Below are 26,783 nucleotides of genomic sequence, written 5' to 3'. Positions count from 1 at the left end.
TTTGGAGTTTGGCTTCTTATATGTTATGGGCATCTCTTTCTTTAGGTTAGGGAAGTTTTCTTCTATGATTTTGTTTAAGATATTTATTGGTCTTTTGAGTTGGGAGTCTTCACTCTCTTCTATACCTATTATCCTTAGGTTTGATCTTCTCATTGATTTCCTGTATGTTTTGGACCAGTACATTTTTCCGTTTTACATTATCTTTGACAGTTGTGTTGATGATTTCTATGGAATCATCTGCTCCTGAGATTCTCTCTTCTATCTCTTGTATTCTGTTGGTGATGCTTAAATCTATGGCTCCTTGTCTCTTCCTTTGGTTTTCTATATCCAGGGTTGTCTCCCTTTGTGCTTTCTTTATTGTTTCTATTTCCATTTTCAATTCCTTCACCTGTTTGATTGTGTTTTCCTGTAATTCTTTCAGGGATTTTTGTGTTTCCTCTCTAAGGGCTTTTACTTGTTTACTTGTATTTTCCTGCATTTCTCCAAGGGAGTTCTTTATGTCTTTCTTAAAGTCCTCCATCATCATGATCAAATGTGATTTTAAATCTAGATCTTGCTTTTCTGGTGTGTTTAGATAGTCAGTGTTTGCTTTGGTGGGAGAATTGGGCTCTGATGATGCCATGTAGTCTTGCTTTCTTTTGATTTGGTTCCTGTGCTTGCCTCTCACCATCAGGTTGACTCTGATGTTACCTTGTTCTGCTATTTCTGACAGGGGCTTGACCGTCCTATAGTCCTGTGTGTCAGGAGTACTGTAGACCTGTTTTCCTGTTTTCTTTCAGCCAGTTATGGGAACAGAGTGTTCTGCTTTCAGGAGTGTAGTCGTTCCCGTCCACTGGCTTTCAGCTGTTCTTGTAGGCGTGTGTCCTGAGTCCACCAGGCAGGTCACTTGGAGCAGAAAAGTTGGTCTTACCTCTGGTCTCAGGCCTGAAGTCACTCCTCGGGGCTGGGTTTCAGCTCTCTGTGAGGGCAGCAACCAGAAGGGCCTGCTCCTCCTTCTCCTGGGTTCCTGTGCACAGGGAGCCCAGATGGCACTAGATGTTTTCCTCTGGAGTCAGAAATGTGGGCAGAGAGTAGTCTCCTCTGGTTTCCCAGGCGTGTCTGCCCCTCTGAAGGTCTAGCTCTCCCTCCCACGGGATTTGGATGCAGGGAGCTGTTTGACCGGGTCGTTCAGATCCGGGCGCAGTCTGGACCCCAGGGCTCCTGCAGCTTGACTATCCCTATCTTCTTGTTCCCAGAGGCCCTATACAGTTTCCTCTTGGGCCAGGGATGTGGGCAAAGGTGGGCAGAAGTGGCAGTCTCTCCTGCCCTGCAGTCTCAGGATTGCCCACATGTCTGGGCAATGAGCTCTCTCTCCCTCGGGGTTGGGAGCAGGGAGCTGTGGGCTGGGATCAGTGAGGTTCGGATGCCACTCCTTTTAACTTTTCAATGTGAGTAGGTTTTATAATTTTAAAAATGGGGTGGGGAGCTAAACTAAAAGAAAATAAAATTGCCAACATTATTCAGAAAAAAAATGATTGAATCACTTATAAAGATGTCTAATCTGGTGAACTTCCTTACATTAAAAAGAGATTATTCAGCCTACTATCAGATGATCAATAAAAGTAAGCAGATTTCAAACAAATACTTAACACACTACAAATAGCAATAGTACTAAATCTGTCAATGATTTAAGGAATGTCTGTCATTGCCAAACTGAACACATCCTGTAATGAGAACCTCACCCAAAATACACTCTAATATCCATTAACCCTGCATACTGAGATAACAAGAAAAGTCCATGGTTTTACCAGGAATCTCACTTACTAGTAGCCCTTGGCTAGCCTGGAACAAACTGTGTAGACCAGGCTGACCTCAAACTTGCAGCAATCCTTCTGCCAAGTACTAAGATTAGGATATTTAGCACCATGCCCAACAACATATTTCTTCCAAATATTTTGAACTATAAAATATGGCAACTGAAAGATAGCTTATAAATTACCCTACCATTTATTTCTGTTGACAAAAATAACAAAAAAGCCACAGTAATTAGCCATTTATCCTAATGAAATTCCTAAACATAACAAAGGATACTGAAGAAAGCTTTTACATACTCAACTTCAGGCAGGCTCTGACATTCACCTGTAATCCCAACTGCTATGGCCCAGGAAGTCTGTAAACAGCCTTGCCAAAAACTTATCAAGACCCCACCTCCAGCCTGACAGTGGTGGCCCACACCTTTAATTCCAGTACTCAGGGGACACAACAGGTGGATCTCTGTGAGTTCAAGGCCAGCCTAGTCTACAGAGTGTGTTCCAGGGGACAGCCAAGACTACATAGAGAAAACCTGTCTCAGGAAAAAAAAAAAAAAAAACAAAACAAAACAAACAAAAAGATCACACCTCCAAAAACAGAAAAGCTTAAAAACCATGTGAGGAAAAAATACTATCACCCTACAGAAAATAAACATACATCCTGAAGCGCTCATGTGTTCAGTAAGTGACTAGAATTTGAATCCAAATCTGTTGAAATTCCAAGGTTTAAGAGTCCATACTCTTAGCCTGGTGGGGGTGGGAGCAGTGGATCTCTGAGTTGCAATTCCAGGGCAGCCAGGTGACTACACAAAGAAACCCTGTCTCAAAAAGAAAAGAAAAAAGCCCAGATTCTTTTTTATGTAATTAGACAAAATGGATTTAATATTAATGGAGAGAAAAGTCTAACTAAGGAGAAAGTATGCTTAAAAGAATACCTAGAGATTCAAAGAAATATAAATACCTTATGGTTTAAAAAAGTTAACAATTATTGCTAGTAGTTAAAAAGAAGCATTTTTTTCCAAATTTAGCTATGACACAGGACTTTCCTCACTCTGAGGAAAATTACACTCCAGTTGCCTCCTCGATGACCCGGGTACTCCTGGTTGACAACACACAGCAACATAATTCATATTAAAATCCAAATGCCAAACACAATTTTGAAAATAATCTGTATGTTTACTGTACCTATTCTAAGTATGTTCACCATTAAAATTAATGTTACTTTCACCAAATATACTTCAATTTGTCTAATCTTTTATACCACTTTACTCCAACAAATCCTTCCAAATACAAACCTTCTATACAATAATTTTAGTATAATGTGGTTTTCGCTTGTCTACTGCATAAAAATAAAGCAACTGTGTTTTTTTAATATAAGTTATATATGGTCTCTGTACAAACACTAGAGAGATGGCTCAGCCGTTAAAGGCTAGGCTCACAACCAAAAATAGATGGTCTCTGTACAAAATCAAACTCCTACCTATCATGCCTATTTAAAGATATACTCAGGCTGGAGAGGTGCCTCAGCAGTTAAGAGCACCGACTGCTCTTCCAGAGATCCTGAGTTCAATTCCCAGCAACCACATGGTGGCTCACAACCATCTGTAATGAGATCTGATGTGTCTGAAGACAGTTGCAGTGTGCTTATATATAGTAAATAAATAACTCTTTAAAAAAAAAAAAAGATATACTCAAAAGCTGCGTGTGGTGGAATACACCTGTAATCCTAGTACTCAGGAGCCAGAAGCAAGTGGACCTTGTCTCAAAGACAAACAAACAAAAATTTAATTCCAGCATTTGGGAGGCAAAGTCAGTCAGATCTCTTGAGTTTAAGGCCAGCCTGGTCTACAAACCCAGTTTCAGAAAAGTCAGAGCTACAGAGTAACCCAGTCTTAGAAACAAACAAACAGAGAGAAAAACCTTTATGTTGAGTTATTACATTTAAAATTAAATCCTCTATGAAATGGATTAGGATTAGAAGGCATAAGGTGGCTTGGAGAATTCTAGTAATATTCTGTTTTGAGATTCCAAGTACTGTTACATAAATATTTACACGTGATGAAAACTCACTAAGCTGTACATTTATTATCTGTGTACTATAGATGGAGTTAATTTATAACAGTTGGACTGTCTCATGGTACAAAAGCAGTACTGTGACACTAACCAACAATGGTATTACCAGGTTTAGTTGTGTTAATATTTTTAACTTACAATGCTTTATTAGAATGTTATAATTTCATGGGAAATTTAAAGTATGCAAGTAAATGCAGCCCTATAATTCTAGCACTAGAGAGACTAAAATGAGAGGATTGCTGTGATTTTGAGGATAGCTTACACTACTCCTTAACCTGTCTCAAAATGAGTGAATACATACATACATACAAGAAAATAGGTCAGTAAGATGGGCTCATTTGCTGCCAAGCCTGATGACCTGAGTTCCAATCCCAGAAACCTATATAGTGAAAGAAAAGAACTGACTCCATTAAGTTGTCCCCTGACCTACACAAGGCCCATGTGTGCCCACAGGCATACATACACACAATAAATAAATAGAACCTACAATCTACATACCTGTGTTATTATAGAGCACTTATACTATCCCCTTTACCAAAAAAAGTAAAACCTAGAAAGAAAAATAGCCCACAGAGGTCTGTCACAGACAAAAACACACTTTAATCCAGAAGGAATTAAAAAATGTTTCCTGACAAAAGATATACCTGAACTGAATCCTGGAGGTCAGACAGGAACTAACCAAGCAAGGAAAGAGTTGAAAGGAAACAGAGCATGAAGACAAGGAAACTAAATTCAGTAAAAATGCATTAAAGAATTCAAGGGAGACAGCAAAGGAAGAAAAGCTCAGAAGGCTGAGGTAGGACAGGCCATATTCAAGGCTAGCCTAGGGTACAACTCAAAAAAAAAAAAAATCCCAGCACTCAGGAGGCAAAGGCAGACAGATCTCTGAGACTAAGGTCACCCTGGTATACATAGAAAATGACAGGACAGCCAGGACTTCACAGAAAGACTGTCTCAAACAAAGCTAGAGAAAATGTGAGTTCTGACACCCCATGCTACAGCTCAAACTCTATCCTGAAAGCAACAATAAAGCACTGTAGACCTTTTAACTGGAAGGACAATTAAATGTGCATTGGTATTATCCATGTCCTTGACATTACCTTCAATGCTTACCATCCCATTTTATAGGAACTAGCCTGCATACTACCATATACTTTGCCCTATGCATACATGTACAAATATTACATAACCAATACTGAATGGCCAGGAATAGTCATTCAATCTTGTTAGCAGCCATTGGGAAGAGGAGGGGAGGGAGGGAAAGCAAACAAAAGAACTGAGCCAAAGAAATTGTTTTGTGAGCACTCAAATCAAAAAGATCCTAGACTGCAAAAGATTTGCTCAAGAATTGAAGTGTAAAAGAGAGTAAATCAGAAAGCAAGGTGTTGCGGTTGGGGATTTAGCTCAGCGGTAGAGCACTTGCCTAGCAAGCGCAAGGCCCTGGGTTCGGTCCCCAGCTCCGGGGGGGGGGAGAAAGGTGTTGGCATGGTAATGACATGGTAGTTACAAAAGACAGAAATGGGGATTAAATGGAAGCTATAAGACAGAAGAAAAAGGGGTTGGGGATTTAGCTCAGTGGTAGAGCGCTTGCCTAGCAAGCGCAAGGCCCTGGATTCGGTCCCCAGCTCTGGAAAAAAAAAAAAAAAGACAGAAGAAAAAACGATTATATAAAAACTAATAATAATGCAACAACTAAACTAAAGTAAAATCTAGGTCTTGAGTGTGGCTCAGTAATAGTGAATAGCATGCACAAATCCCAGGTTCTGTTCACAGCACTGCCATAAATTAAAGTGAAATGTCTTCTCCTGCTTCCAACTTAATAGGTCCTTTTCTTACATCAACTTGTTTCATTTTTCCTGGGTTCGTTCTTGCATGTGCACATGTGTTTTCCAAAAGCACTCCTTAACTACGTAAGATAATCTGAGTCTTCTCCTTGCAACTGTAAGAACCTAAAAATATTTTTAGAACACTTATTTTGGCAGCAATGAAAAGAATATACAAAAAAGTATAGTGAAACCAACAGCAGAAAGCAGAAAAACAAGACCACTTGGAAAGCATCACGGAAGCCTAAAAGGCATTTGAGTTCATTTAAAATAAAGAATACAGGAGAAAAGGAACAATAAAGATGTAAAATATTTATTATGATAAAGAAGGTGTGAGATATAATGACAAACTGGATATTGGTAGTATGACAGACTAGAGTAAAAGATGATTTTCATGGGTTCCTGAAAACTTCATGAGAACAGAAGGTGCCACTGCCATTCAAAATGAGAAATCAAAATCAACTGAGTTGCAGTTTCTATCTGCTCTGTTCCTAGTTTTGTGGGGAAGAGAGACAGAGAACGTTCTGTATTTTTGGACTGGAGTACTTACAAACTAGGACATCATGTATGTGGTCTATTACCAAGTGGTTTACAGAGGTGTAAAGGAAAGACAAGGGTTATAAACAGCCTCTGTAGACACAAGAATCAATATGTAAAATTAATGTGCCTTTGTTGTCAGGGAATGTGTTTTGTTGTTGTTTTGAGAGCTATTTGTTCTTTTATGGAGACGGAGTATTTCTACATAACCAGGTTGGTCTTGAATTATTAGCAATTCTCCTGCCTCAGCCTCCCAAGTAATGGAAGTACAGGTCTATAATACCATGCTTGACTCAAAGTTGATGTAGTTTTAAAATAATCTGAAAAGACTGTTTCCTTTAAACTGTTAATATACCTAAGAAATTCAATAATTCAAATTTTAAAAGTATTAAAATTCTTGGTCAACCTTATTCTCAAACTTTCTGGACTTGTTTGAAAATATTAAAGATTGACAAATATCTACATAATTGCAAATGATTTAAAAAGATGGGGGCTTATTATTACTAATTTCTACCATAGCTATATTTCTTTTAAAGGATGTAAATTTAGCTGATCATAATGATACACACTTGCAGTTCCAGCTATCTAAATTAGGTATTTGAATCAAGAAGATCAACTGAGCCCAGAGTTCAAAACACACCAATAGCCATGTACAATGCATCAAGATCATCATCAAATTAAAAAACAAAGTAAAACAAAACCAATGAATTTAATACCACCTCCTCAAAAACAATATACTACTAAATTAACTAAAGAAAAAAATTGTTTAAAAACCATTGTGCCCTCTGTGGTAGCACCTATAATCTGAGAATTTAATATGCTCAAGACTCTGAGACCAGACAAAGCTAAATTGAGAATTCTAGGACAACTAGGCTAAATGAAAACACTATTTCAAAAAATAATCAGACTTGAGACATAGCTCAATTGATAAAGTGTCTGCCTAGGTACACACAAAGTACTGGGTTCAATCCCTAGCACTCCATTAAACAGACATGGTAGCACATTCATGAAATCCTAGCATTCCAGAGGTAAAGATAAGGAGTTCAAGGCCAGCCTAGGCAACATGGTGAGTTTTGAGGTCAGCCTGAGGGGCATGAGACCCTCTTACAAAAAGTAATGATAGTGGGAGCAGACATTGTTCAGAAGTTAAGATCTCAACCTGCTCTTGTAGAGGACCCAGAACCTATATCCAGTTGCTGCAATTTCCTCTAACTCCAGCTCTTCTAGCCTCCAAAAACAATGCACTCAAATGCACATAAGCACACACAGATACTCTAATAAACAAAAACAAATATTTAAAACAGTAATAGTAGTGGTAAAAACAACACATTAGATTGTGATTTATTTTCACAATAATTAACTTTTGAAGAGAACTTAATCTAGGTATTTATGTGCTTTAAATATTGAGTTTCTGCCTGAAATCTTTTCCTTCTAACTATACATCTTTGCCTCCAAAATTTACTACTGACCAGAATCTGACATTATGAATTTCTGCCGTAAATTCAGCTACCTAGTAGCCATTTATTTAACATGCCACATTTAAAAATTAAAATCTTCATCATATGGATCCTCATATAAGGAAAAAGAGTGACCGGATATCTACAATTTTGTCCTCTCTGTATCCTTTTCCATCAAATCACCAAGACTTGTCAACTACCAATATCCGAATTCAGAATCATCATCACCCTTCTAATATATTTCTGGCTTTAGCTTTATTCTACTTTTAATCTACTCTAAAGTGACTCTTAAAAATGCAAATCTGAACATTTTGGTCCCTCACTTCAAATACTTTAATAATTTTTCTGATAAATATAATTACATCAAAGCTAGTCACACAGTTGTAGCTCAACAGAGTCCATGAGAATTTTACTTTAGATACACTTCTTTGTAGGTTCAATATAAAAAGAATTATCAGATTTCTTCAAACCATGAAAAGCATTTATACATATAATATCTGATACATTTTAGAATAAAATCTTGCAGTAATTTTTAGAAAAAGGACTAAAAATAAATCCAAGTCCATCAAAAAGGAATACTATCCAACCAGTAAATGAGACTCTTCCATGAGTACTACTGCTGAAGGATCTCTAGGACTTAGCAGTATTATGTGAAAACGGAACCATTTGTGTATAGTTTGTGAGTCTTTAAAATGTGAACAGATATATGCTTATGAATGTTGGAAATATCACATCATACCAGTTATAGAAGCTAAAAGATAGAAAATGAATAGCTGGAGACCGGAGAAAGAGAGACTTTTTACTACACTATTCTTCTGACTGTTTTTGACTTTTAAACTGTGTCTCCTTAGAATCTACAATATAAATTGGTTTTTCTCCCTAGATTACATGCACGAGTACACACAGAAAATGAAAAAAAAAAAAACTTAAGAACTAACTACAAAGGGGTTGGGGATTTAGCTCAGTGGTAGAGCGCTTGCCTAGGAAGCGCAAGGCCCTGGGTTCGGTCCTCAGCTCCGAAAAAAAGAACCAAAAAAAAAAAAACTAACTACGAAAATATTACTCCCCACCCTTACATAAACATTAAAATCATACACTTAACACTTAACATTACGTTTCCTTCCTGACATCTCAGGAGTACAATTTCAATATTTTATTCAATACTTTACTACTGAGAAAGCTGTTAATAATGACTTCAATACTGAATGACATTTATACTTGGTCCTTGGAGAAGACAGCAGCACTGGCTGTTAAAATTACTAAAAATACTAGTCGTCAAGGATTAAGAAACAGCTATAAATCCTGTTTTTCTAACAAGTTCAAAAACAGTAAATCTAAAACTCCTCTGGTTAAAAACCTATGTATCTGTATAAATCTACAAAGTGTTGAGACAAATACTATATGAAGAGTTACTTATCTTCATTGGTGTTAATGCAACTTAATGCTTACAGAAGCCCCAGAAGTGTCAAGACTTAGACTGGTTCTCTCATTCTACTGAAGAGACAATGAGGAGCAAGCAGCTTGCCCTTGTAACAGCACACACACCCTCCCTTGCTGGGCTTCCACACTCTTTCCCCTCTTTCCTTTTCAGCATCCAGTCCTGAGGCTCCAAACATAGGTCTCAGTCTGACTTCTTAAAATCCAATGGAGTGAATACACTAGACTAAGTAAATAACCCCTTCAAGTTTTCCTGGAAATTTCTTTTCAAACAAAGATCCCGATTGGGTAGAAAACAGGTAACAAGGTCTGCTTAAGAAGAGGTCTTCTAGAGAAGTGTAGACCAGGACAGGGGGGCGATCCAGCACTCTGACGGTGATTTGAAGGGCTGACCGGAGACCTACCAGGTAAGAACATCATGACATTGGGACTATCTGAAAGCTTGTATGGGTAGGGGGAAACCTAGCAAACCGGGCTGGAAGTAAGCTGCGTGAGAGTCCCTATGAAGGCTCAGGTAGCGATGATTCGTAGGAAATCCAAAGATCTGAGACATAGCAATGGATTGGGAAGCAGTAGTGGCCTTGGCTCCAGCACTAGAATCCGCTCAGACATAACGGAGTCTAGAGGCTCCAGTCAGAGTCCTAGGAGAGTCTAAAGGGGTTCTAGCAGGAGGTGGAAGGGGGCCGGTGACAGAACCGCCCCGGCCGCTGTTGGACAGAATGGTGTCTGGCCAATGAAAGGTATGAGAGAGTAGGTAGAGTCTGGGGGTGGAATCCGGGCAGTATTCCGGCGTTCGCTAGGCTTTAGGGGCAGAGCTGCTGGCGGGGCGTCTCCGCCGGGGCGGGGCGGGGCAGCCCTCCGGGAGCCAAAGAGCCGAGCGGGAGACGTGGGCCGGGCCAGGCCAGGCGGCAGGGCCGCTGGGTGCTGGGGCGGGTCTTACCTCTGGCTGCGCCGCGGTGGCCACCACAGCCCCTTCCTCTTCGGCGGTAGCCGCTTCCCCGCCTCGGTTTCCAGGGTCAGGCCGGAGAAAGCAGAGGCCAAGGCCGCCGGGGGTAGGATGGTTCCTCGAGGGTGGGCCCAGCCGCCTCAGGGTCCGAGAGAGCGGCGGCCGCGCATCCCCCGCCCTGTCAGAGAGACTCCGCCCGGCCTGGGTAGGCACATCCCCCGCCGCACCCCGCCCAGAGAGCACGCGTTGGAACGGCCGCCTAAACCGCGGTCTCTGCTCTTGCCCGTGGGACCCGTATCTCCGCCGCAGTCCCTCCCTGTCCTGCCAGGACTTTCCGACAGCCACCGCCAACTGCCTCCGCGTCCACAGTCCGCTTGGGCCTGCGCGCCCCCGACCCCGCTCACGCGGCCCCGCCCCGCGCGGCTCTCCAGCAGCAGTCGAGCAGGCGCGCGCGCACTTACCTCCCACGCCCCCTGCTGCCAAGCCTCAGGCAGCCCCGCCCGGCCCCGCCCCCGCACGTGACGCCTCTGGAGCGTGCTGCATGCGCTTGCGCAGACACGCCCAGTTTCCTCCACCCTCCGATGGCCCCGCCTCCTCATTCCTTCCTCACTTTACGGCTGAGGGTAGAACCCCGTGTTAGAGTCTCTACTGCTAGTCGTAAGGTTGGAGAGGCAAACTCTGGGTTTACGACCTTAGATCTCACTTTCCGGTCAGTACCGAGATCCCTGAAGGCTGGTTGGGCTGGTGAGGCCTGAGGAATAGGTAAGAAGCCTCCTCCCTACTTAGGTTTGTCTCAGTTTGTGGAAACAGTGGATCGCTTTGCAGTCCACGCAGACTCTAGTGTATCCGAGGCCCTTCCCCATTCTGCGGCTGGATTCTCAGCGCCGCCCCTTTTCCACACATGCACGCCCCTCCCCCCACTTGTTCCCGCCCCCGTGTTCAAGTATTTCTTTCCATTCATTCCACAGACTTTTCACTGAGTTCTTTCTATGCTGTAAAACCCAAAATATTGAAAGAAAATTAAGTAATCTCCGCTTTTCGAAGCGCTGTGATGGAGGGGAAAAAAAGAATCCGCAATTGTAACAGTAAAATAACATGGGATGGTCTGAACACAAACTGGGGGGTCGGGGGGATCCTTGATTGCAAAATAGGACTTTTCCCAAATGACTTTAAGGCCTGTGGAGAACTTGTGTTAGAACCCTGCTGAGTCGTAACTGGTCAGAAAGAAAATGGGAGAAGTAGAGAATGGCTAGTACAAAATCATGTGACCGCGACCTAGAAGACTAAAAGCAGAAAGATTGACATACACCTAGTAAAAACCGCGCAGGTAGACTTCCATTTGAAACAACCAGACTATGTAGCGAGTGGGTTTAAGGCCAACCTGGAGTACGTAGCAAAATCTTGATCACAAGGGGGTAAAAACTTACTATAACGAGTGAAAGAAATGAACCAGATGCATTCGCAAAGGCTGTTTTTAAATATGACCAATTGTCTGGGTTGTCTGGCCTGTTAGCTCCTGAAAGAATAAGGCAGCTAGATCGACAAACGGGAAGCCAGTCTGAACCAATCGGGGGGGGAGGCAGATGCGGTGGTACACACCTTTAATTGCTACATTTGGGAGCAGAGGCAAGCCAGCCTGGTCTGCATGGAGAGTTTCAGGCTAGCAAGGGATACATAGTGAAACCCTGTCTCAAAGAATAAAGAGTCGTTTAGCTCAGTGAGTAGAACACTAGATTCTGGTCTGTGGTTCAGTCCTGACTTGAGGGGGTGGGGGGCAGTAGAACGTGAGGAGTGAGTGAAAAGTGAACCATGGTACCTGAAAGTGAGGAGAGGTAGAGAAGAACCGCAGAAGAACACGAGCCTGTTTGTTCATCAGAATCACCCGGGATGCTTTTTATTTTAAGTAAAACTAATATTATTGATCCCCTCCAGTAAGCTAAAGCTCACTGGGTGACTAGCGATAAGGATGGAGCCCATCAAACTACACAGTGGAGTGATGGGTGGTGGGAACAGACAAGAGGTTGAGGGGGTTGATTTCGCAGCCTTAAACGTTGGAATCCTTTAACAACAAAGAATTGAAGATGAGAAGCTCAAGCAGAATACTGAAATAAATAACTGCTCTGGGAACTGAGAGAAGGAAGCCACGGCGTGGGAGAGGATGGAGGGCATGAAGGCGGGAAGTTTGCAGCTAGTGCTTTGTGCCTGCTAAGCATTGCTCTACCTCTGAACTCTAACCCCAACTTCTTTCCGGTTTTTTTTTTTTTTTTTTGGTTTTTTTTTTTTTTTTGCTCTTGCTTTTGGTTTTTGCAACAGGGACTCACTGGGTTGCCTAGTAGCCTAGGCAGACCGTAAGCTTTCGGATCCTCTTTGCTTCAGCTACCAGTTCTGCTTCCCATCTCCAATCCTAGTCAGATCCACCTCAGTTATTGACTCTTCCTCTTCCTGGTAACCCGGTTTATAAGCTATATGTCCAGGCTCAGAGCTCAAGAACCATCTACATTTTTTCATTCCCTCCCCCAAAACAGAGATGAGCCAATGATAAAATTCTATGCCCAGCATCCACTCCACCAAGACATTCCTGTACCCTCTGCCTGGACAGTTTTAAGTGTCTTGATCATTTATTAATTTAAGAGCAAGATATAAAGATGTTTAAAACAACCCTCTCACAGTCACACAGTATTGGGGGAAACAGGCTTTTAAACAAGGAATAATTCACTTGACAGTTAGAAAAAAATTGTATGAGGGAAAGCCCAAGAAAGCATAGCTGCAGTATGTTAACTAGGGTTAATCAAAAACCTGTCATTCTGCCTCCAGATAAGAGTGTTGTCTGATAAGGTGAAAGCATAGTATGAGGGAAGAGTAGAGGTGGGAGAAAGATGAAGATGATAAAATGTGAATATATTATGAAGAGCCTTGAAATCCATGTTACAGAACTTAAATTATCTACTCTAAGCAACTAATAAGTATAAGTGACCAAAAACTCTTAACCTCTTACAGTCTAGATGCCTTTGGAAGTTTGGTTTGTCAACCTGATCTCAGGAAATTCACTTAAATGTATACAATAAAACACGTAGAAATAAGAAACCAATGTTAAGTACTTAAACACCTTAAAATATGCAGCGTAGTTACAGATGTATTTCTTTGCAAGTTAAGTAGCGTGTAGCAACAGGTCTAATTATACAATGTCAAAATAGTAATGAATATAAATTATATTGAGATAACCTGCAACAACTTTAATATGATGTGAAAATAGCAGATTTTTGTGACAAAGACTGTTAAGACTACAGTGATTGCCTATAATTATTGAAGAAAATGCTAAATGTTAGCCAGGATGAATTGTAAATAAAGGTAGATTTTTTTTCCCCCATCCAAGCTCTTAAAACCCTTCATTTTTAATCATGCCCTGCTTTATGGATCCCCAGTTTCAAAATCCCCAGTGTAATAGTTCTAAACAAAAATATGGCATAGTAGATCTGAAATTGGAAAAGAAGATAGGTTGGGGTGAGCATAGAGAAGTGGTTGATTTTCTGTTCCCTAATAGCCAGAACCTTCATTGGCAATAACGTTTTGTGTACAGGGGGGCTGGAGAGATGGCTCAGTGGTTAAGAGCACTGACTGTTCTTCCCAAGGTCCTGAGTTCAAATCCCAGCAACCACATGGTGGCTCACAACCATCTGTAATGGGATCTCATGCCCTCTATATAATAAATAAATATTTTAAAAAATAATAATTCAGGAAGGTAAATTGGAGCTATTGTTAGGAAGTATTTATGGCAAGCTACAGCTTCTGCTTCATCAGAAGATAATGAAATGTTACAGTTTTGGAAGAATATGATTACAGTTCTGTTTGAAAAAGTTAATGCAGAATAGTGCCTAAGTTAGTTGTTAAAAAGAGAAGATAGGGGTTGGGGATTTAGCTCAGTGGTAGACCGCTTACCTAACAAGCGCAAGGCCCTGGGTTCGGTCCCCAGCTCCAAAAAAAAGAAAAGGAAAAAAAAAAAGAGAGAGAGAGAAAGAGAGAGAGAGAAGATAGAGTTGGTGTGGTGGCAAAGGCTTTTAATCCCAGCACTGAGGAGGCAAAGGTAAGTGGATCTCTGAGTTCAAGGCCAGTCTGATCTACAAAGCAAGTTCAAGACAACCAGGGATACATATGAAGACCCTGTCTCGGGTGGTGAGGTAGAAATCAAATGATTAGCTAATAAAAATAATTTGACACTTGAGACTCAATAGGATATTGAATATCTGTACTCCCAGCACTTGAGAGGATAAAGCTGGAGGATCCCTGAGAGCTTGCGCTGGCTTGAGACTCTATCTCAAAAAACAAACAAACCAAAAAAAAAAACAACAACAACAACAATAAAAAAACCTAGATTGGAAAAAGCACATACATCCCCAGTCTGCATCAACTGGTATCTTATGTGACCGAGAGGTAAGCCCAGCCTTTAATATTACTAGTTCTTTAGTATTATTAGTACTTCTGTAAAGCAAACACTTAACCACACGCTCAGAGATATTAATAACAGGTTCTCGATCAAACTGCATCTGTACATGTGTATATCGTGTTAGACTTGAAGTCAAGACACCTGTTTCTCATCTACAGCCATACCACCCTACAGAAACCAGATCTCATCTGATTTCAGAAGCGAAGCAGGGTCAAACCTGACTATTCCTAAGATGGGAGGACACTTCTCTTCTTGCCAATCCTTTCAACCCCTAAAATGAATAAAACTCATTAAGGAAAAGATTCTCAAGGCCCAGATAACGATCTCCTTCAGACACCAATGGGTTACCAACTTACTGCTCAAATCCCAGTTGGTACCCAAATTATGTGCTTGTTAAGTGTACTTAAAACATGAAAGGGGGTTTCAGAACGACTAATCAGAGTGAGTAAAGTTTCTTAACTTCTAGAGCCAGTTTCTCTGAGAAGCCATCTTCTTTAGCATAACTTGCTTATACTGACTTTCCTTTCAACAGACTAAAAACTCAAGCTCTGTAAAATGTGAGGTTCTGCTATTCGTCCCCTTTGTGAGGTGGGTGATGGGAACAAGCCTATCTGACATTGGAAATAACACTAAAAGCTAGTGAAGCATTTTAAGAATTTCATTACTTACAGAAAAATCTCTGTAAGGTCCTTTCTCTAACTTCCAATTAAATAGCTGCCTCTTCCATAATTATCTGTTATAAAGGTACTGTATCATACTTTGGACACCGAGAAACCCTCAGTTGTCTCAATTATAGCTATTATCTTGAGAATCTGTATTATAGGTTCAAAGATCTCCTACCTTCTCTGGTGGCCAATGAATAAAACTCTCTCAGAGTGGTCTGATAAACTCTGTTCTACAAAACAGAGGCTTGGGAATTTCTACCCCTAAGCTCCTTTCTTTCACAAGTGTTTTTGTAACAAATTTTAAGTTTACATTAACAACTAAACTAAATAACTCAAAATAGCTAGCCCTACTTAATATATGATTCAACCTTGGTCCACTACTGTGTAAGTGGCTGGTTGGTGGGGTTGTCTGTTTTGTTGTTGTTGTTGGTTGGTTGTCCATTTGTTTTGGTTTTTTATTGTTTTTTTCTGGCGGTTGGTTGTGCTTGTTTTTAAGGCAGAGTCTCATCTTGAATTCACTGTATAGCTGAAGCTGGCTTTGAATTCCTCATCCTCTTACCTATACCTCCCAAGCATTAACAGAAAGTTGTAGATATCACGACTAGATCCCATTAGAGTCCATATTTCCTTATTATAATAACACAAAAACATGATTTCTATTACTCATTAGCTATATACTAAAGCCCTACTATGTCTGTGTGACTCCAGTAATTAATTACCTCTTCACTGCTAGGCTTTGAATTTTACAGAAAACATTAAAAGATGTCCCCGGCATCATGATGCACATCTTTAATCTCTATGAGTTCAAGGTCAGCCTGGCTACCTAGTGAGTCTAAGGTGACCAGGAATACATGGAGAAGCCCTATCAAAGAAAAAAAAAGACCCAGGCATGATAGCATATGACTGTAATGCTATCACTAAAAGATACAGCAAGACCATCAGTTCAAGGTCATCTTAAGCCACTTTGCAAATTCAAGGCCAGTCTAGGCTACATGAGATCCTGACCCTCAACAAAGGATTTAATAGTACTTTATACAAACTAAGTTTACATTAAAGGCAAGAAAGCATGACAGTCATAAATTGTACTCCTGAAGTCAAAAAGCTAAGTGATGAATAAAATTCCTTTCATGGTCTATTTTGTGTGTGTGAGTGTGAGCGTGCTTAGACTTGGATTTAGTGTGCTGTGCATGCTTTGCAAATGCTTCACCACTGTGCTATATCCCAGTCTTTTGTTTTTGTTTTGTTTTGTTTTGTCTTGAAACAGTTTCTTAAATTGCCTGCCTAACTGACCTCAGATTTGAGATTATAGGCATGGGCCCTATGCTCAGCTGAAAATATTCTCTTATTTACATTGGTGCACCTTTCTCTAGAAGAAATTCTTCAATGTGGAATTGCTGGTCTTAAGGATGTATACACTGTAAAGTTTAATAGCTACTGCTTAAAGTTCTTTTTCAAAAGAATTATAACTCCTCCAGCAGTGCAGTTTTCTTAGACGTTTTCCATATATTAGAGATTATTAGTAGTACGTATGTGTCTCCCTATAGAGTAAACTATCATTCCTACTGGGAAAAAAATAGGTGTATTTTTGTTTTATGTATTTTTTTTTGCCTGCATGTGTGTGTACCATGTGCATGCAGTGCCCTTAGAGGCAAGCAGAGTGTCAGATCCCTGGGAACTGGAGTTCCAGATGTTTATAAGCTGCCTTGTGGGTACTGGGTATCAAACCCAGGTCCTCTAGAAGAGCAATCAGTCCTCTTAACTGCTGAGCCATCCCTCCTGGCCCTATGTCTTAACCCCATTCTCTTTAGTGATGAAAATGAAAAGCCTACTGGCATTTTTTTTTTTTTTAAGATTTATGTAATTATTTTATATGTAAGTACACTGTAGCTATCTTCACACACCAGATGAGGGCATCTGCTCACATTACAGATGGTTGTGAGCCACCATGTGGTTGCTGGGAATTGACCTCAGGAAGAGCAGTCAATGAATGTTCTTAACCGCTGAGCCATCTCTCCAGCCCCATATTAGCATTTTCTTTGTTTTATTTTTTCTCTATTATATGTTTGTAACTTAGATCTGTTTTGTTAATTTTGTCTTCTCACTTTTCCTTTTTAAGAACTATTTTCTTATAAATACTGCAGATAGTTTATATGTATAGCAAATATTCTCCATCTTTATTACTTGACATTAAAGATGGGTTTATTTTATGTTTTTATGTCTGTCTTGTATGTCTGCAGGTATTTCTGTCATTCTGCTTTATAGTCTTGGGTTTATGTATTTTAGTTACATGGAAGGCCTCTTCTACAAGAATAAAAATTGTGTTGTGTTGGTTTGAATGAGAATAGCACCCAGAGGCTCAATATTTGAATACTTGGTCCCCTGTTGGGGAAACTGAGAAGGGTTAGGAAATGTGGCCTTGTTGGAGGAGGTATGTCACTGGGGTGGGGGAGGTGGACTTTGAGGTTTAAAAGGCCTTGGCATTCCCAGTTAACTCTCTCTCCTTGTGGTTGTATCTCGGATAGCTCTCAGTGACTGCTCAGCACCATGCTTCCCTCCCTGTTGCCACACTCCCTGACATGATGGTCATGGAGCATGATGGCATGACATGGAGGTCATGGTTAAACCTCTTAAACTATACCCTAAATAAATTCTGCTATAAGTTCTTTAGTCATGCTATCTCATCAGAACAGATAAGTAATACTTTCAGAACTTAATGTTTTAACTTTAGGTTTTTGCCCATTGAAACTTTTCCTAAGTTTTTGGAGGGCTAATGAAATAAGTCATCATGAATCTAGACTAGAGTTGAACTCATGATCTTCCTGCCTGTGCATCCTCAGTGTTAGAATTACAGGCATGTGCTACCACACCCAGCAGCTGCAGAACTTATTTTTAATCATTTGAAGTCCAGTTTTATCTTCTTTGTCACCCTTACAGACCCATTTATATTCTCAAGCTGTTTAAGAATGGCATCTTGAGCTGGAGAGATGGCTCAGTAAAGCACCTGCCACAGAAACACAAATACTTGAGTTCAAATCCTTAATACCAATGTACAACAGCAGACATGGTGGCTATATCCCTGGTCCAGAGCATAACAAGGGGCAAGCCAGATGGCTCAGTAGATAAAAACACTTGCCTCCAGTCCTGAGTTTAATCCTCAAAAGTCTCACTTGGCGGAAAGAAGAAATCAACTCCCAAAAGTTGTCTTCCTCTGACTTTCATGTGTATGCCATGACACGCATAACCTCTAACATACACTAAATAATAATTGTAAATGTTTTAAAATACGAGCGAAGGCCCAGCATGGTGGAGCATTCCTTTAATCCCAACACTTGAGAGACAGAGGCAGGCAGATCTCTGACATTGAGGCTAGCCTGGTCAACAGCGTGAGTTCCAGGACAGCAGGGCTACACAGAGGAACCCTGTTACAAAACAAAACAAGAAAATTTCCTTTATGATAGTTTTGTGTTTCTAAGAAGTTTTCAGAAGGAATTCTCTATTTTACTCAGGTAAAATATCCACTTATTAAATCTCTCCAGTTTGAGAGGTATTAAAAATATATGACTCCTTAAAATACTTGAAAGAGGGGTTGGGGATTTAGCTCAGTGGTAGAGCACTTGCCTAGGAAGCGCAAGGCCTTGGGTTCGGTCCCCAGCTCCAAAAAAAGAAAAAGGAAAAAAAAAATACTTGAAAGAGTTATATATAACTTGATGGTAATTTTTATACACCTTATACAATCCCCAATGCTTTAGGGGTCCATTAAAAGGAAATATCCAGGGAGTGATCTGCTAGCGAAACCTTCACCATGAGTCTCCTCAATAAACCCAAGAGTGAGATGACCCCAGAGGAGCTGCAGAAGCGGGAGGAGGAGGAATTCAACACAGGTCCCCTCTCGGTGCTCACACAGTCGGTCAAAAACAACATGCAAGTGCTCATTAACTGTCGAAACAGCAAGAAGCTCCTGGGCCGGGTGAAGGCCTTTGACAGGCACTGCAGCATGGTGCTAGAAAATGTGAAGGAGATGTGGACTGAGATCCCCAAGAGCAGCAAGGGCAAGAAGAAGTCCAAGCCTGTCAACAAGGACCCCTACATCTCCAAGATGTTCCTGCACGGGGACTTGGTCATTGTGGTGCTGCGGAACCCGCTCATCGCTGGCAAGTAAAGTGGAGGCCAGCCTCAGCCCTCTGAGAGCCTGCTCCCTGCCCAGCCGAGTCCTGCAGAGCCCTGCCCAATGAGTTAGAAATAAAACCCTGTGCTTTTTTTTAAAAAAAAAAAAAAAAAAAAAAAAAAGAAATATCCAACTAGGGGAATGGAAACAAAAGATAGGTTCTCTCTGTGTAGCCCTGCCTGCCCTGGAACTCACTCTGTAGACTAGGCTGGCCTAGAACTCAAAGATTCTCCTGCCTCTGCCTCCTGACTACTGGGATTAAAGGGTGTGTGACCCAGCTAGGCCTGATCTATAAAGATCAAGTTATTTTCAAATGTTATTTTTGAACTATCTCCCCATCCTCTGACTGTAAATCTTTTGATGACATAATAGATATCTATTACAATCTTATGCCTTAATCTTTATCTTACTGATATTTCTTCATTTTACACTGACATACCCTATGATAAAAGTTGTACATTGATAGTCTCACTTTCCAGAGGATGAAATTGTGACTTAATGAAAGTAATTTGTTTTACACAGCTGATAACATAACAGAACATGTAAATATTTAGGTTGAAAGTTTAGAGTTCTTTCTTGGTCAGGGTGGTTTGGCCTAAGCCTAGTTTAGTTCTGTTTTCATTAGAATTCAGGGTGTTGAACTATCATGGTTGTACTATATGAAGTTAAATCAATCTTTGGTCTATATACTTGATTTTTTTAATTTGTGTCTATGTAGGTCTCTGTGTGTGTGTGTGTGTGTGTGTGTGTGTGTGTGCGTGCGCGCGCGCGCACATGTGTGTGTACACGCGTGCGCTCGCGCATGCATGTATATGTGTGCATGTGTATGCGCACACCCAGTTACAGAGAAGTGAGCATCAGACCCTTTGGAGTTAAAGACATCTGTGAGCTGCCTAGGAGAGCAGTGAGAACTCTTAACTGCTGAACAATCTGTCCAACCCTCATATTGGGAGTTTTAAACTCAGACAAATCATAAAACTTTTCCCCTGTTTTTAGGTGCTGGGGATCAGACACAGGGCTGTGTATATACCAGGCAAATTTTCTCCTATTGAGCTATCCATAAAAACTATTTGAATAAAATCTGAGCTTCACTAGGAATGGTGATTGACTCAGAAAGCCAGCTAAGGCTGGAGAATCAGCCAAAGTTCGGACAATCTTAGACTACATGAAACCTTGCTTCAACAAACCAGTAAGTAAATAAATAGGAAAAATGCCTTTAAGTATGTAGAGTGTGAGTGGAATAGATGGAGTGTAGACAGACACAAATTAGAAGATGAGTATATGGTAGGTAGTGACAGACTGAACACCATGTGTAGTCTTGTAGTCACTTCCTCCAAGGTGAGGCAAACTGTTGGGGTACTTGTCTTACAGGCTCATTTATATTTGTAACTGGCTACTAACATGAGGGTTGGAGAGAGCTAACAGCTCAGATATTTCCAAGGTTATATATCCTGACATGCACCCCTATACTATAGTTCTTGATGGTATAAAACAGTGGTTCTCAACCTTTAGTAACAGTTCCTCATGTCATGGTGACCTCCAACCATAAGATTATTTCTTTGCCACTTCATAACTATGATTTTGCTACTGTTATGAACCATAATGTAACTATCTGACATGCAAGATATCTAATAATCAACTCCCAAAGGGGTTGCAACCCACAGATGGAGAACTTCTGGTATAAAGGAGGACTGTGTCCAGGAAGCCTAGCTTGGCATATGTGACTAGCCATTCCCTTTATAATAATATAATCTTATATCAAGTCCAAGTACTTAGTTTCCACCAAGCTGCACTAACAAACTGACTACACTGTCATTTGGTGTCAGCCTTAGTATTAATAAGATCATGTTTCAAACAATCTTATTTCAACTTTTACATCTGTCATAAAGAGCATACAAATTATGGTATAAGATGTTTTCTTTTATGAATATCTCTTGAGAAAAAGAAAAAAAACTATCAAAAGCCTGAAGTGATAGCTTATGCTGGTAATCAACTTGGGCGGCTGAGACAGAATCACTGTGAATTAGAAGCCAGCATGGGCTACATAGCAAGTTCCAGGCCATTCTGGACCCTGTCTCAAACACAAATAACAAAACTCTTAGATAGTGCTACAAAGGATGCTGTTACATCTCCTGAGTAAGCATTTTATTTTTATTTTATGGACATTGTGAATATTTAACTCAACTCTCTGATTAGCTGCCAAAAAGCTTCAAGCCAAGTTTGTGGCTTACCCATAACCAATGTGCTCTATGCCTCGTTGACTTCACTCTTGACTCCAGTTGGTCTGAACTCTAGTTATTCTTTCCTCTTCATACCCCCACCCCCACAGTCAGTGTTCTTAACTACTGAGCCATCTCTCCAGCCCTCAAAATATTTTTAATCTCTTAATTTATGGCATTCTATGTATTCAAAAATACATGTAGTTTCTCATAAGCAGCCTTATATTGTTTTTGAAGTTTTTCAGATTATCACGTGCTGGGTGTATATAGGACTGTCATTATCACCTCATTTTACTTCTTAAGATACTGATACCATTAACCGCCTCATTTTACTTTAACATTTTGTCTTGAAAGGTATTTTTTTATATACAACTTTTTGTGGGTTTTGTTTGGCTTATCAAGACAAGGTTTCTCTGTGCAGCCCTGGCTTTCCTGGAACTGGTTCTGTAGACCAGGTTGGTCAAACTCACAGAGCTCCACCTGCCTTGCCAACCAAGAGCTGTGACCTAGAGTTATGCACCACCACTGTCCAGCTTTGCTTTGAGATTTGTATGGTATGGTTTTGATTACATGGAATTGGTTATATCAAACTTGTATGGCTTTTTGAAGTAAAACCAAATAGTAAAAATAATTGATCTAATAGTTAGGATTGGTTAGATTAATATCATAATTCTGTTTTCTTATATTATGCTTTGTTTTTTTCTTTCAATCTGCCTGTGACTCTTTCTGCTCTCTGGTTTTAGAAGTACTGCTGAGTGGCCAGGTCAGTGCACAGCAGTTATCCAGTCCCTCAGCTGTCTGTAGACTCAAGTAAACCATCTTCTACACCTGCAGACTTGCCTTTGTTAGTACAGCCTTGGCTGTTCACATGCATGTTAATCCCAGAGACACCTTTCCTGTGTTTCCTCTGAATTAACCAACCTGTTAATTAAACAAGTAAATATGAATATTTTGTTTCCAGCCCCCATTTGCTTTAATTGGTTTGTAGTGCTAGTTGGAGTTTCTGATTATGTCCATGGTGTCATCTAGTTGATAGCCTGAATATTATATGTACAGCTTTTTAACTCTTTAAATTCTGGGCTTATTTGATGTATGCCCTTAATCCCAGCACTCAGGCAGCAGAGACAGAAGGATTTGTTTGTATTCAAAGCAGATCTTCATAGTGAGTTCCAGGCCAGCCAAATCTATATAGGAAGAGCCTGTCTCAAATAAATAAACTTTTTAATTATCTTCATGGGAACTTATTTGGCCTTCTTTGCAGCTCTGAGTTATGTAATGTTCTTTTTTAAGATGTTCTTTTTACTGGTGACCAAAACCAAGACAGTGGGTCAACAATGTAGGTTATCAAGAGAAAGCACTTGCAATGCAAGCCTGGTCACGTGAGTTCAATATCCTGAACGACAAGATGGAAGGAGAAAATTAACTCCCGCAGGTTGTCCCTGACCGCCACATGTGCATCATGACATGCACAGTATAAAATTAAAATTCTATGTTGTCTCTGAAATTTTTTGTTTTCATTCTAATTATTCATGTACAGTACATAAACTAAACTTTCTTTAGTGTGTTTTTTGTTTGTTTTCTTTTCAAACAGGGTTTCTCTATGTAGCCCTGGCTACCCTGGAACTCACGCTGTAGACCAGGCTGGCCTTTAACTCTGAGACCCACCTGCTTCGGCCTCCAAGTGCTGGGATTAAAAGCCTGCACCACCAGTGCCAGGCTGTGGTGTTTTATGATGTTAGCACTGGTGGAAATTATTGAATAAAAGCTGTAGAATTATATGTCATATTTACCACAATTCTGTAAGAGTAACCCAATATCACTTCAGCAGTAAATACTGTCTTCTGACTCTCCTTCAGCTTCTGGGATTTCTGAGAAGCCCTGCTCAATACAAGATGGACCCTGTGGTCTTGAGTTATATGGACAGTCTATTGCGACAATCAGATGTCTCACTATTGGACCCTCCAAACTGGCTCAACGACCACATTATTGGGTTTACCTTTGAATACTTTGCCAGTAGTCAGTTTCATGATTGCTCAGACCATGTCTGCTTCATCAGCCCTGAAGTCACCCAGTTCATTAAGTGCACCAGCAGCCCTGCAGAGATTGCCATGTTCCTTGAACCCCTGGATCTTCCCCACAAAAGAGTGGTATTCTTAGCCATCAATGATAATTCTAACCAGGCAGCCGGAGGTACCCACTGGAGTTTGTTGGTTTATCTCCAAGATAAAAATAGCTTCTTTCATTATGATTCCCATAGCAGGAGCAACTCAATCCATGCAAAACAGGTAGCAGAGAAACTGAAGGCTTTCTTAGGGAGCAAAGGAGACAAACTGGTCTTTGTGGAAGAGAAAGCCCCAGCTCAACAGAACAGCTATGACTGTGGGATGTACGTGATATGTAACACCGAGGCCTTGTGTCAAAATCTCTTTAGACGACAGCCGGAATCCCCACTGCAGCTCCTCACCCCGACATACATCACAAAGAAGAGGGGAGAATGGAAAGATCTAATTGCCAGACTTGCTAAAAAAAAAACCAAAGTAGCTACTGAAGAATGCTTGTGATGTTTGAAGTCTGGTCTTTCTGCCTTTCTCTATGGTGACAGCCTCAGTGCCTGAGGGAAAAACACTAGTAGATGAAAGTTTACTATTCCTGCTTCTTTATTGTTCTGAAAGAATGTCATCCTCTGCGTTCTCTGAATGGGAAGTTTCACTGTAACCCTGAGGAGAGCAGTGCATTCTGTGAAAATGTCTGGAACTTATGTACCAAAACCTTAAAAAAAAAAAAAAAAAACTCATTACACAGTTTCAAGTAAGAGTCTTCTTTTCTTGTTGGTATAAAACTATTGTCCCTTTTGGTCTCCCTTCCTCGTTGGCTTATTCCAAAGAAGTGATATTCCAAAGCAAACCAATAAGATATGAGATCTAAAGATGTGCCTGAAGAAAACAACAGAAGAACCAACATCTTTGTCTCATAGCCATAGTGAGAGGCATCTGACTGGAAGTGGATCGTTACCTAACTCCATTTATGGCCTTCGATTTATAAAAATAAGGTATTCTCTGGTGCAAAGGCTTTCCTGTCTGCAAATAATATAGATGCCTTTAGCTCATCTTTATCTATTTCCTGGAATGCTTTAAGAACATGGAACTTCATTAAAATAAATGCCTGTGGGCTGGGAAATAACTTTGAGGAAGAGCACCTGCTGTGGTGTGCAGGAAGCCTTGAACTCAATTCCACACTGCAGTAAATTTAACACAACAACCCCCCTGCTGGCGTGTGGCGCATCTCTTGTTTCCCTCAGTGAATAGGTGACTCAGCTCTAAGTGTAATGACTTCCCTTTGCTGTGTCCTTTACAGGTACATAGTCCCTCCCTTTATCTCACATGCTTTGGTTCTAAAACTCACAGTTGATAACTAACCAAGATTAGCTGTTATTTCAGACATGTTTCTACTTTTGGTAGCTATAGCTTTTACACTAATCTGGCATAATTGTTTTCAGTTATGTCGTGGTAATCTCCATACTGTCGATGATCTGAAACACAGAGGCAGTTTATTTTTTAAATATAAAGAAAGAAAAAAGTCACCTTTCTCAAACTTAATCCAAAATGCAGATGGTATAATTTTAAAATACGGAACTGGGCTAGAGAGATGGCTCAGCAGTTAAGAGCTCTTCCAAAGGCCCTGAGTTCAAATCCCAGCACCTACATGGTTGCTCAAAACCATCTGTAATGGGATCTGATGCCCTCTTCTGGTGTGTCTGAAGACAGTGGCAGTGTATTCACATACATGAAATAAATAATCTTTTTTAAAAAAGTGAAAATACAGAACCAAGACTCAGAAGAAATGTTATCCCCCACAAAGCTATTGATAAATTTTTCTAGTTGTTTCAAATAATTTACACAAAAAGTTGGACACACACATTAACTAGACCCCGATAACAATTTGTAATGCATATAGGATATAAAACCCAAAGATGTGATTCACCCACTGAAACTGACTTCAGCTACTTCTCCACTCTAATCCTGACCCTAGCCTTAATGACCCAGAATAACCTCTCCAGTCAGCAACTACAGAGGTGGATACTCAGTTCCCTGGAGCCAGGAAGGGGAAGATGATAAAACTATAAAAGCACAGGCTACACACAGGCTTCAGTGTATGGGATCTGAGGCAAATTAGAAAAAGCCAAAACAAAAGGGCGGGGGGGGCCCATTTCAAGTTAGTCTGTTTCAAACCAAGAGACTTAATAAAAGATAGGCAGGAAAATGTTAGAAACTGGCAATGAGCCATAGATGAAACAAACAGAACAGGGACACCAAGTATAGGGACATAGGTTCTGATAGGCCACCAGTGGAGACAAAGGCAGCAAGCAGTGTCATTTCAGTGACTGTTGACTTAGGCAGTTGATCTCCACGTCGGAGAGTCTGCCCTCTCAGGGGAAGGTTATCTTTCTTTCTTATTTATTTATTTATTTATTTATTTATTTATTTATTTATTAATATGTAAGTACACCGTAGCTATCTTCAGACACACCAGAAGGAAGCATCAGATCTCATTACAGATGGTTATGAGCCACCATGTGGTTGCTGGGATTTGAACTCAGGACCTTTGGTAGAGCAGTCAGTGCTCCTAACCACTGAGCCATCTCTCCAGCCCGGTTATCTTTCTGATAATACAAAGTCTACTTGTTTGTTTAAACATCAGCCTGTTTCCCCTTTAAAAGCTAATGCATGTGAGAGCACTCTTGTCTAATTCCCTAAGGTTTGTCCAGAATTATTTTTTAACTAAATTATTGTCTTTATTTAAAAATATAGAAATGCACAGTCTTTTTCTAAATACATAATGTGTTTGAAATCACACATTATGATAGTCTTTTTTAAAAAAAAAATATGTTGAGTAGCCTTTGTGAGACAGCCCAGAGGCTTAAGACACTTGTCACTAAACCTGATTTGACCTCCAGGTCCTACTTAGTAGGGTGGGAGAATTGGCTCCTTGTAAGTTGTCCTGTCTCCCAATGTACACCTTGGCACCCATGTAACTACTCACAATATATATAAATAAGTGTAAGAGAATCTTGAGTATATCATTTGAAAGTGTTGGCATTGTAAATAACAGATTTTGAGCTGACATATAGTATTTCACTAGATACTAGAATAGTCCATGAGCTATATACCTGCTTGACCATACACCATTAATGTAATACTAATAATTCTATACTACTAATATAAATAATTTA

General features: G+C 40.3%; 3 protein-coding genes across 7 annotated transcripts in view; 2 read left to right on the top strand and 1 right to left on the bottom strand.

Annotated features, from left to right (window-relative positions):
* Positions 1-10,461, bottom strand: part of Myo9a (myosin IXA) — a 191,584-nt gene extending 181,123 nt beyond the window's left edge. For all 4 annotated transcript variants that reach the window (XM_032909329.1, XM_032909330.1, XM_032909331.1 and 1 more), the window contains exon 1: positions 10,058-10,461. The gene's annotated coding sequence lies outside the window, so the exon portion shown is untranslated. The remainder of the gene's footprint in view (positions 1-10,057) is intronic.
* A 286-nt stretch (positions 10,462-10,747) lies between these two features.
* Positions 10,748-24,968, top strand: Senp8 (SUMO peptidase family member, NEDD8 specific). Of its 2 annotated transcripts, XM_032909325.1 has the most exons (3): positions 10,754-10,825; positions 22,297-22,316; positions 23,410-24,968. In XM_032909325.1, exon 3 carries the CDS (start codon positions 23,446-23,448, stop codon positions 24,112-24,114), a length of 669 nt encoding a protein of 222 aa, XP_032765216.1. In that variant the 5' UTR covers positions 10,754-10,825; positions 22,297-22,316; positions 23,410-23,445; the 3' UTR covers positions 24,115-24,968. The 2 variants fall into 2 exon arrangements, with proteins under 2 accessions (XP_032765217.1, XP_032765216.1); XM_032909326.1 differs by lacking the exon at positions 22,297-22,316 and having other exon boundaries at positions 10,748-10,825.
* LOC116906588 (small nuclear ribonucleoprotein Sm D2-like) lies at positions 18,949-19,426 on the top strand. Its single transcript, XM_032909327.1, has one exon. It carries the CDS (start codon positions 18,972-18,974, stop codon positions 19,326-19,328), a length of 357 nt encoding a protein of 118 aa, XP_032765218.1. The 5' UTR covers positions 18,949-18,971; the 3' UTR covers positions 19,329-19,426.
* Positions 24,969-26,783: the final 1,815 nt, after the last annotated feature.

Source organism: Rattus rattus, chromosome 8, assembly GCF_011064425.1.
Source record: "Rattus rattus isolate New Zealand chromosome 8, Rrattus_CSIRO_v1, whole genome shotgun sequence".
NCBI classification, from domain to species: Eukaryota; Metazoa; Chordata; class Mammalia; order Rodentia; family Muridae; genus Rattus; species Rattus rattus.
Note: the sequence above shows the minus strand (reverse complement) of the source record. Positions and strands in the feature narration are given on the sequence as shown.

What these genes read in the sequence shown, in the direction of transcription:
- LOC116906588 (XM_032909327.1), top strand. Translation starts at nt 18,972, where the DNA reads ATGAGTCTCCTCAATAAACCCAAGAGTGAGATGACCCCAGAGGAGCTG.
- Senp8 (XM_032909326.1), top strand. Translation starts at nt 23,446, where the DNA reads ATGGACCCTGTGGTCTTGAGTTATATGGACAGTCTATTGCGACAATCA.